Below are 11,393 nucleotides of genomic sequence, written 5' to 3'. Positions count from 1 at the left end.
GCAGCCTGAGAGGAGGAGGGAGGGGAGCGGTGAACGCAGAACGAGGTGATGACAGAGTGAGTGAGAAAGAGACGGAGAGAGAGAGACAAATCGGAGCAAGAAGGGAGATCATTGAGCGTTTTTTCCGTCTTTTCCCCCTCGCTCTTGTTGTAGCATCCAGAGAGACAGTGGCATCTGGAAACGGAGGGCAGAAAGCATAAAAAGAGAAGAGCAGAAAGCATTGAGTGGGTGGGGCTGGAGGAAGGAGGGCCAGCAGCCAATCAGCTGCCGCTGTGGTCATGGAGCAGCCGTCCAATAGCGTGCAGTGGGTAGCCTGTCCTGCAGGGCAGGCAGCTCGGATCTCTTATTAATGAATGGAGCGGCTTGGAGGCAGCAGGGTGCTGTTGTCATCACTCCCGGAGAGGAAGAGAAACAACAAGGAGAGCAGCCTTTTCTGCAAGAGGATCCTGCAGCCAGACATGAAGGGCCGCTGCCATGACACCGAGGACATGGACCCTGAGCCGGAGCCCGAGACCGAGCCCAAACCCGTCCCTGCGGCCTCCTCCTCATCCTCCTGCGCCGCCTCCGCTTCCACGCGTCGCTCCATCTCCATGGGGGACTTCCGGCGGGTGGGCCCCCAGGCCAGGTCGGATCCCCCATCGGCCGCCACCACTGCCCCCTCCTCCAAGCTGGTGACGCCCAGCTCCAGCATGGAGTTTGAGGCGGCGCGGCGGCGGCTGCTGGAGGTGGAGGAGAGGCAGCGGGTCATCCGCGAGATGGAGAGCCGGCTGGAGGAGCTGCGGCAGGTCTTCGTGCGCTCTGAGCAGGAGGTGGTGGAGCACGGCGAGCTGGTGGCCCGCATCGCTACTGCCGCCCAGCAGGGAGAGCTCTATGCCGCCGAGAACGGCCAGCGCCTCAAGAAGGGCCTGCGTTTCAAGAAGCACCGGCCCACCATCGTCTTCTCGTCCATGCTGGGACTCCGGACGTGCCTGCCCTGGCCCATGAAGCTCAAGTAGGGCTGACCCCCCCCCCAGCGAGGAGCAAAGGTGCCTCATTGGGACTGCCTCTGAAACAGGAGCAGCTCCTCTCTCCATCTTGCTCTCTCTCTCTAAAGGACCTGCTCTATGTGCCTGCTCAGCCAAAAGGTGACCAACGCAAACATTCTACCTTTTTTAAAAAACAAAACAAAAAAATCATGCATTAATTTGACTGGCGGTAAATGACTTCCAGTGTGAGTTGTCAGAATACTCATGGAAAACGTACTTCTGCTGTAGACTTTTTTGTGTTTTGTTTTTTTTCCTTATTCTCGATTGTCACAGCCCTGCCCTTGTTGTCTGGGCTGCCGGTGGGAGGGGAGATGTTACTGGTCTCCCAGGAGATCGTGACTCAGGTGTCTGCACTGGGACTGGCTGATGAGGTAACAAGGTAACAGTCTCTACTTTTTCGCTCTTGCAAGTTATGTAAAAAAAAATGGGGAGTGTTACATAACAGTGGAGGCGTACAGCTCCGATGAGGATGGGGTCCGGGACACCCCACTTTTCCAAAAAAAAAAAAGTCAGAGAGGAAGCTAAGGAAGGAAGGGTTTCTCTGCACTGTTACATAAAGGCAGGAAGAATGAAAGCAAGAGAGAAAGACAGAGAGACAGAGGGAGAGAGAGAATGAGGGAGGGAGAGAGAGAATGAGGGAGGGAGGGAGGGAGGGCGCAGATGTAACGAGAGACAGCTGAGCATGAGCAAAACCTCTCTGCACCCCTCACGCTGAACTCCACGTCCTCCACTGCGAGGAGTGTCACGGACCGAACTCCCTCTGCCGAGACGGAGACCGCCCCCAGGGGCTAGGAAGCAGAACACTCCCACCTGTGGCTCTTCCCTCTTCCATCGCTTCTACACATCAAGAATGTATTTTACAAAAAGTAGAAAGTGAAGCTTCTCCCCGAGGACTCTCTGTGGAACCTGAGACTCCTGCCGCACAGCTTTTTGTTGCTGTCATTGTTCTGTTTGTAAGGGCAGAGCAGAGCTGAGAGCATCTGTGGGGGGAAGCTGTCCGTTCTTCCTAAGGACAGTGATGGTCTGTCAGTACACTGTGGTTGAGGTGTCTGTAAAGGTTGTGCCGGTCTTTTGAACAGTCAGGAGTAAACACTGCATAACCGCAGATAAATTACATCGGGCGTTCAGCAGTCATGGCGATGATGGCGGTGGTCTCTGTGGTAACGTGATTTGCTGGTCTGCTATAGTCTGGAATGTCTCTGTAGGACGGAGAGAGGTCATGTGACCCCTTCAGCACGGAGGATTTCATTAACCATTGAGAGAAGTGTGGGTTAGAAAAATAAGAGGAATAAGATGAACATTGTAGGACAATAATATAAGTCATCTTGTCTGTCTGGTGTACCTGTCCTCATCATAACGTGGAAAATTACAGGATATGGCTAAATAATTGTTTACCTTGAGCTGCAGAGAATGCACAGTGAGAAGGATCCCACCTTCTCTCGCTTCTCATAAGGGTGGTTGACTCAGTGGCTCATTGAAATGTACCTCTAGAGATCCTATTGACTGTTTACATGTCACAACACTGGCATGGAGCTGTCCTTCAGGGACAGTCTGTAAAGCAGGGGGGGGCTGCTGGGGAAAAAAAAAAGAATCTGTGCTGCTTCACCTTGGCACAGATACTCTCTGCCTCCCTCCATCGCTAAACCGTGTGCTCCACACGGACCGGCGGCCCCATTCCAGATATAGCACCAGCTGAAGCGTCCTGTGATTGTTTGCCCTCTTTTTCTCCTCTCCTTCGTCTTCTTCCTCTTCCTTTTCAGCTTGACACTATCTCTCCTACCCTGGCATTTAGACAGCAGAGCAAGTTTACCGGGGGGAATCTATTTATGGCAACAGCAGGCATTGGCAGGAGAATTCAGCACTATATAAATGTGTTGTGTGTGTGTGCTGCACATTCAGAGTATAATATCATATGCGCATTTATAACTGGGGGGAAAATTAGGAGATGTAGCATGCAGGAAGTAGTGTAAGCTTTATTGTCTAACAACACTGAGGTCTTCACTTCTTTATTGTCCACAGAAACTGGATGGAGCCTTGCCTGAGTTACCTGGGTTACAGATTCCTGTAACAGATTTTTAGGCTTTGAATGGATAAGGGATGCATTACAACAATGTAGAGATCTGCAAGTTTGAGGACAGCGTTTTGCCTACCGGGAACATTGTTGGACTGTCAATTTCAACAGGGGGAATAGGCCTTGGAATTCCATCAGTCATGGCGCCACTCAGTCTGAAGTGCGCAGGTTTTAGTGTGAGCAATATGTCTGGTTATGTAGTCCATCCTCTATGCTTGGCTAAAATGGTAAGATCCATTGTCCCCTGCTAGATACTAAATGGCTTTTCCGGGCTCTTGACGCTAATGTAAAACAAGTACCTCTTTCCGGCAGCTTACAATATTCAATAGTCCTAGTTATTTCCGGCTACCATTTGAGCTCCCAGTTGTTTGGAATTAAGGTGTTCATTATCACTGTTATACATTACCATACACTGCTTCTAACCTTGGGAAAGAGCTTTCCGTAGATATTTCTATAAGTCACAGGATAATCCATAACCTCCAGTACCGGTGATGGACGGAATTCGTTTATTTCACCTCATCCCTTTTAGTGCTGATTGCGATTTATTAATGGTGATTTAGCACAGCGTGGGCGGCAGTATTATTTTGAAAGATAGTCACCAACTTGTGGTTAGCTGTAATGGTAAGAGAACTACATTTGTCAAAGCCTTAATAGCTTTACTAACATATTCTGATTGGTGTGCGATGTGCTGTACGTTGGTTACAAACGCGCGCTTAATGTTGCAGTAAAAGCAGTGCTTTGCTCTGAGTTTTCCAGCCTTCCGCAGCTAATAAAGGGTGTTACGTGGTGACGTTCCCTTCTAGGTCAGTATGATGAAGCGTGCTGTCACGACGTGCTCTCAGCTGGGTTGGGGGATATTTATTAATGTTCTCTGTCGCAGAGTATTCGCTACAGCGCTATTTCCGTCACACTCCGCTTGTTTTCCGAATACAGTGCATCCTTGCACCAATGAGGTTCGTTTTGACCCCAATGCACTTTTTTATGTCAGCGAGGCTGGTACTGCTTCGCTGCTGGTTAAATGCGGAACATACATGTTATTTTAGTGTGCTAAATGCGTGTTCGATGCTGCGTGGGCAGCCGCTGACGCGTGTCGGGGGGTGAGCGCGCAGCACCGATAACGGTCGGTAAATGACTTTTTCTGTGCCCGTAAGTGCGAGAGGAGCTATAGACACCGTTCACCCATTATTATAACTAATCACTTTTTCCGTCGTTAGGATTAATCAGTCTATATGAACACAAGGGCTACCCTCCTTCCTGTTTCTCTTAATTTCATCGCAAGGGTTTGTAAATATTTATTATAACGTTTTACCGCAGTATAAAGGGCACGCGGGAAGACAAAAGTGAAAGCAGTAAGTTTGCTCTTTGTGAAACATGCTAGGACGGGGTGACAGGAACCTGTCAGAAACCTGTGAGCTGTATACTGTCTGATCCAAATTATTTTCCACATATTAAAAAGGAAACATGTATTTACATATCAAGTTCAAACCAAACCATAGGTGGCTAGCTGAGCGCCTGCATACAGAAACATATATATTGCTACAGTACTAACAGACTGAATTAGCCCCTTTGAACAAACAGAGCTTGGGATGCTGTAAATATTCTTACGTAGGCCTGTTTGCTGTGGGTATATGTGTGCTTGTATGTGTGTGTGTGCGTGCGTGCGTGCGTGTGTGTAAATACAGTGTTTATTCTTACAATGCCTTATTCCATGTGTGTTTTTAATGCTGTCAGGTCAGCCTGGTGATTGTATAAATGACAACCTCAACCGCAACTTTCTCATCCAGCAGATCGCTTAGATTTCCTCAAGCGACCGTCTCATGCACACTTCTTTTGCACTGCAACTTTGTGTTTCGTTATGAGAGAAGAAAAAAACACTTTCCCAAAGAGCTGTGGACCCACAAGCAGTATGATTGTACGTCAATGTGATTCAGACTGTAAATATTCAGCACTTATTCTGTGTGGAGCTTGTGGCAGGCAGGAACTGCCCTCTACTGTAGAAATCTGTGAACTTTAAGCTAAAGTGATACGACCTGAAACACAACTGATGGCTCATCTGATGGAATGATACAAAAAAAACCTATACCCCTCCACCTGCTAACTTTTTCTTAATCCTCCCATCCACTTCCCTTGAATTAAACCCCCTGGAATTAAGCCAGTTACCATAACCCTTCCAGCTCATGAGCCATTTTACAAATTGGCTGTAATCATAGGTATCTGGAAAGATAAATATCATTGACAATACTCACTTCTGGGTAGGCTGCTGCCTCTGCCACAGCTCCAACACTGGCTTTTAACGTATAAGTGTGTTGTACGAAATGAATGTACTTGAATGTTGTGATTTCAGGTTTATTTGTGTGGTGGTGCTCAGAAACCAAGCACAGTAGTGGTAATGTTTCGATTCTTTAATATTTTGACTTTAAATATTCTTTAAAATCTTTAAAATATTCTACAAATGTGTATAAGTTATAGCCTATGTTGGATTAAAATACTCACGCAGCATTCATAGATATAGACGAGGGAACAGGTTTGGTTATACCAGTTCATTGACGATCATGGTTTTAATCTGAGTAGAGAGCAAAAACATGATCAGTGACAGTGTATATTCCTCACATCTGCTGGCCTGTTCCTTTGGGATCTTTGAGCTTATTTGAAATCCTTTTTTTCCTTATGTCAGTGTGGAGCTGCTTGATCATGCGGAGGGGAAACGAGGTGGACCGAGTGAGTTCAGCGAACGGTCCGTGTCAGCGGTGTTTAAGCTGCCGCCCAATGGGCTGCTCAGCGGAGCTGTGACGAGCTGCTCTGATGTAACGTTCTGATCGATCCGCTGCGCCTCTGGTGCTGCGAAAGAGTCCCTGATGTAATTTAGAGAGAGGGCAGGGCTGGGATGAGCATGCTCTGGAGAAGCACTCGTGTCACTGCGTGGGGGGGGGGTGCAATCTTGATTTTGCTCCCCTGAGAAAACAGGGTAACGTGCAACCTGCCGCCGCTCCGGTAGAGCAACACGAGTCACCTTGAGCAGGAGAGCCTGCTGAGCAAACACGTGAAGGGGTGTGATATAACAGGAGGCCGTAGCTGCGTCCTCCAATGGGAGGAAGAGAGAACGGATTGGATGCTCCCTTGACCCCTGACCTGCAGGGGGTGCTGTGCCCCTGCCTTGTCTCATATGGGCCACCGCTCTGGTGCACTCGTTTCTCTCTCCTTTCTGTCCCATGATGCATCTGGGCACAGTCCCAACAGTCAGTAGCACCTCAGCTGTAAATTAGTGAATAAATGAAAGAATGAATGAATGAATGAAAGAATGAATGGCATCTGTCCTTTCTTCTGTTATGGGTGTACAGAGAGGAGGCTGTACTTTAAAATAAATTTTATTTGACAGAAACACTCATCTGGTTCATTTTTGGTTTTTTCCTCCCTGCCATCCCCAGCCCTGGTGTTTGTTGTCATGGGGGGGGCTTGGGGTTGTCTGTGTAATATTTCTCTATGATTCCAGAATACTGATTTAATTAAAGATAAATTACAGAGGTGAGGATCTTCGTTTATTTTGAAAATCATTGATTTTTTTGTGAGGCAAACTTTCACTCTAAGCATATTTTCTTTTTTAAAAAACATTTTTTAAAAATGTTTTCAGGGAAAAGTACAATAAATAAATAAGTACAATAAACAGTGAAGCATTACACAAACCAAAAAAATAAAACATTTAATTAAAGTACACCTCATGCATGATAATATGACTTCTGTTGCACATTCCCATTGCTGTTTTGTGCAGTTGAGTAGTTCTGTGAAAGAGGCAAAAGCAGGAAAGGTAAAAGACTCATCTTTTACTGAGCGCGTGCCAGTCCCATGTGCGATTTTTATGTTCTCTCCCACCCTGGATACAGCAGCATTAAAATAACTGAAACTTTCCGGACATTCATTATCCGCACATTCAAATCCTCAGTATTTTCAATCCTGCTTTTTTTCCCTTTCTTCTCAGGATAATGGAACGTGACAGCGAGTCCACAACAATTCCTACGTGCTGCTTTTTCTATACATTATTCATATTTTACAAAGTGCCGTTAACGGCGCTTCAAACATCCAGATCATTCCACGCCTCTCTGGGCAGCAGTGAGGTCCAGCAGTATAGGCACTTGGCTTTGCTGGCTCAGGCCTGAAGTTGGATGTGGCTGTGGCACTCTGGAGGAAGCATTTGTATGTAAATTGCTTCATTTAGAAAGGGGGAAACAAAATGATGCCTAAGTGGGTTACAGTATGCATGCAGATTTTGACGACCCACCTTGGATAAGTGCATACAGAAGGAAGGTAAGTGACGTGGCAGTGGCTGACCATGTTGCCAGGCAAAGTACTGTGACCCAGAGAGGTGCACTGCGCTGGCCCACATTCTGCTGCCTGATTTCTGCTGCGATGTCCTCGCCAGCGATGATGACGACGATGATATAATGCCTGCCCCTTACGCAACAGGCCACTTGGATGACCCCCGGAGCTAACGATCACCGCCCTCCCCCAACCCCCCCCTCGTGTGGGTGATATCAGAGGGACCCATCACTGGCCCATTAGGTCCACAGGAACCAGCGGAGGGAATTCCACATTAGGAGCACTCTCAGTAAAAGGGTTCTGATCCACTGCTAAACAATCCCTCCTGAGGTTAATCCCTCAGGGAGGGGAACACTGTGTGTGTGTGTGTGTGTGTTAATCCTGGGATTTGTATGATTTTGGAGGGGGAGATACGGTGGTGGTGGTGATGGTGGGACGTGGCAGGGCGGGGGGGGGTTTGTTCACATTGTGTATAATCTCCTGAGTCTGCATCATGTTCCGAGCTAAATATGACAGGGCACATGGACATGGACAGGGGAAAGGTATGTTTTACTGAACCCACTTCCAGAATCCCAAAAATAAATCTTTACAGAAAAAATACCCCCCCCCCCCCCCCCCGGCACACACACACACACACACACACACACACACACACACACACACACACACATACCCCCCCTTCCAGTCTGCACTTTCTATCTACTCTGCACATTCAGAATATTTCACAATCACTATCCACCAGTCTTATGCAATACATATGCACCACCACTGCCATTAATATTAAATATTTACTTCTTTGTGTTTCCTCTTACAATACAAAAAGGGAAGTCTGTGTTTCTTTTCTAATGGGAGTCTATAAGAGAGATCAACTGCCTATTGGTGCAGAGGGTTTCAGAGTGGGTTTCTGAGGGAAAAGGAGGTCAAAGTAAACAACCAGGGTAAGGTTTTTACTTTAGAGTTTAGGGCTAGACTATACATCCTAGACCAGGGTTAGGGCTGAAATTAGGGTTAGTCAAGAATTAGGATTAGGTCTGAAATCAAGGTTCGACTAGGATTAGGGTTAGGTCTAAAATTAATTTTAGGCTAGGGATAGGGTTAGGCTGAAATTAATCTTACACTAGGGGTGGGGTTAGGCTTTCATAATAGAGGTCTATGTGGGGGTCCTGTGTTGGAGCTCACTGACAAGGCTTGGGTAACAGGTGGCTTAATTTTCTATTATGTGATTTCTGAGTGATTTGTGTTCTGATTGTTATACATGATTATGGATTATAAAAGTTGATATCACTTACTACATGCAAAGATTCAGAACCACATCATTCTCAGCTGTACCAGAAGTCAAGTAACAGTTTCCGGTGAATGACACCTTTGCCATGGCATATAGTTTCTGAAAGGGCACTGATAACCCTTAATAAATGAAACTTTACTTTTAAAGGTTTAAAAGAAAAGAAACATCTTTAATAATTACTTTCGAATCAAAATCCTTTCACATTGCATGTAGACCCTTAGCAAAAATAAAATAAAAAGACAAAAACTGTACACACACAAAACAAATGATACACATACACAGCTGATATCCAAATATAAATCATGTCCTATTTAAATGTAAAATAATATGCGAAGAACGAAATGGTATTGAAACTAGCTGTACATGCAGCATCACCCTTTAACACCAATAAATGTTGCCCTCTATCTGTTCCACATCTCATTCAGTCCCATCTCAGCTGGGCCATAGGTGTTCTGAGGGGTATTCCTCTAACCCAGACTTCTTGCTGTAGTAATTAACATGGAACAGGAGTGAGACTTCCCCAACAGTAATCTTTTTTTCAGATCTTAATCAGTGTGTCTAAATGGGATGTGAAGAAACCAAGGGCACCTGGAAGTCCACCATCTCTAGGGGGCGTCTGGCTTCTGCTTCAAGTGCTCAGATTAAGTTTTTAAAGAATAGCGGGCATCGACACAAAGGGAACTATACTGTATGCTTTAATACTTTTTAAAATGCAAATAACTTTTTCTCCATGTTGGAAGTTCTATGGTGCTCTGACACTGAAAATACTTCATAGCCTTTCTGAATTACTTTCATGCACACAAACTAGTGTACAAAATGCACTGTTCCCAGAACTGGTACTTTAAAGAGGAAGTGAAGAAGTCATTAATGCAATAGCAGTTCGAGTGACTATAAGCATCATAGCTTGGGAGTTAAATTTTGTTGAATAATTCAAGACAAAGCAATTGCTGCAGTGGAGAGCAGGCATTACTAGAGGTTTACAGCACTCTGCTTGTCCTAATGTGCGGTTCTCTGCACACTCTGTGAGGGTTACAAATGAGATCGTGGACGGAGTAGCTTGAGCTCATTATTTTGTGTTGCCTGTTTCGGAGATGGCCGTGGGACTATGTGGGTCCTGACTGCACTCCCAAAAATCACACTGTGCCACATCCAAGTACCCACAATTCCAGTTTTCTCCAAGGAGCCAAGTCAGCTGCCCCTGCCCTGCTTTATGCATCTGATTCAACATTTTATTTGCACTCGCAGCCACTTAACGCATAAATCCAAGTACATCGCTGCCAAGTCTCCCCTGTCGCAGTATATGTGGCAGTTGGTGAGCTGTACATAGAGGAGAGAGTGAGCATACCTTTCTTTCTATCCTGTCTTTGACTGTTTTGCATGATTAAGAAGTGAGCTAATTTAAATAAAACTCATGCATTAGCAGCTTTTTACTTGATAGCAACTAACCTGATAGTTCACCTGTGCCCTTTAGTAAAGTATAAGTACCATTTTATTAAGGTAAGGTAATCTCCAACATCATATGATATAATCAAAATAATTTAATGCACCCAAATTTAATTTCTTCATTCAACATGATCAACATGATCCCTGCTTAAATTAGCAAGCTGCTTAATCATGAAAAACCACAAAAAAGATTTTGGGTCACCAGTTTCAAGGTAAGTTCCCTGTTTTTTCCAGTACTACCCACATGTAGCTTGCTTAAAATTATCTGTGAACTTCTGTGAATCTATATAGCAGTGAATAAATAAATGTTCTCCTTCAAAGGTTGCCTGCCATCTTGAACCTCGCATTAAACTAAACCTTTCAGCAGACTCCACAGGGAAAAGCTGGGAATTGCAGCTTTTGATAACATGATTCTGGGGTCAAAATAACTGAGAGGCAAAGACACCACACCAGGGGGACCAAACAAACTGCAGATGTAGTGATTTTTGTCTCCTTGGTATTTCTCTGTGCCCAGAAAATCACTGAGTAACACTCAGTCTCCATCTTCCTCCGCAACCATCGACACACAACTGTACCAGAGGGCACCAGGGCCACCCCTCAAATGAGAATGTCCTCAAAAAAGTATACAGTAATATTAGCAGCATATTGCTCTGCAAGGAAAATGTGACAGATTTGTGCTGAGAGAAACAAAAATATAATCGCCAACACTGATTGCATTTTTGTAGCGTGTAATTCAATCCAGGCATGAATCAGTCCAGAAATGTGAGCAGGCCCCTCAGCTCTGTATATAGAAGCAGAAGCAGGCCAGCTATGCAGCATATTAGTGTTGGGTGGTGTACCTTCTTCAGTACTTCCTTGTTCTGTGCTACTAACCGTAATTTGAAAATACAAATGATCCTTATAAAAATGCATGCAGGTAAAGCAAAGAGAGAGCATCAGGGCCTGATCCATGATGTTCAAACACAATGGAATGTAGTGGTAAGCACCATGCACACCACCTCATAATCTGTAGCAGTGGTGCTCACCGGCAGATTGGTACCAATGCATCTCTCACGGAGGGTGCAGGTCTGCTGGTAGCCAGAACACTACAGTTACAGAAGAGTACACCAAGAGAAACTGTGTGTGTGTGTGTGTGTGTGTGTGTGTGTGAAAGAGAGAGAGAAAGGGGGAGAGAGAGAGAGAGAAAGTGAATGTGTAGGTCTGTGTATGGTTTGTGTGAGAAAGAGAGTGTGGGAATGTATGTGTGTGTGTGTGTGTG

The 11,393-nt window shown here is 45.5% G+C and overlaps 1 protein-coding gene across 1 annotated transcript; it reads left to right on the top strand.

The window, feature by feature from the left end:
• Nucleotides 1–1,626, top strand: LOC118786926 (TMF-regulated nuclear protein 1-like). Its single transcript, XM_036542283.1, has one exon. The coding sequence runs from the start codon at nucleotides 354–356 to the stop codon at nucleotides 993–995; it is 642 nt and encodes a 213-aa protein (XP_036398176.1). The 5' UTR covers nucleotides 1–353; the 3' UTR covers nucleotides 996–1,626.
• The last annotated feature ends 9,767 nt before the right edge of the window (nucleotides 1,627–11,393 follow it).

Source organism: Megalops cyprinoides, chromosome 12, assembly GCF_013368585.1.
Source record: "Megalops cyprinoides isolate fMegCyp1 chromosome 12, fMegCyp1.pri, whole genome shotgun sequence".
In the NCBI taxonomy this organism is placed as follows: domain Eukaryota; kingdom Metazoa; phylum Chordata; class Actinopteri; order Elopiformes; family Megalopidae; genus Megalops; species Megalops cyprinoides.
Note: the sequence above shows the minus strand (reverse complement) of the source record. Positions and strands in the feature narration are given on the sequence as shown.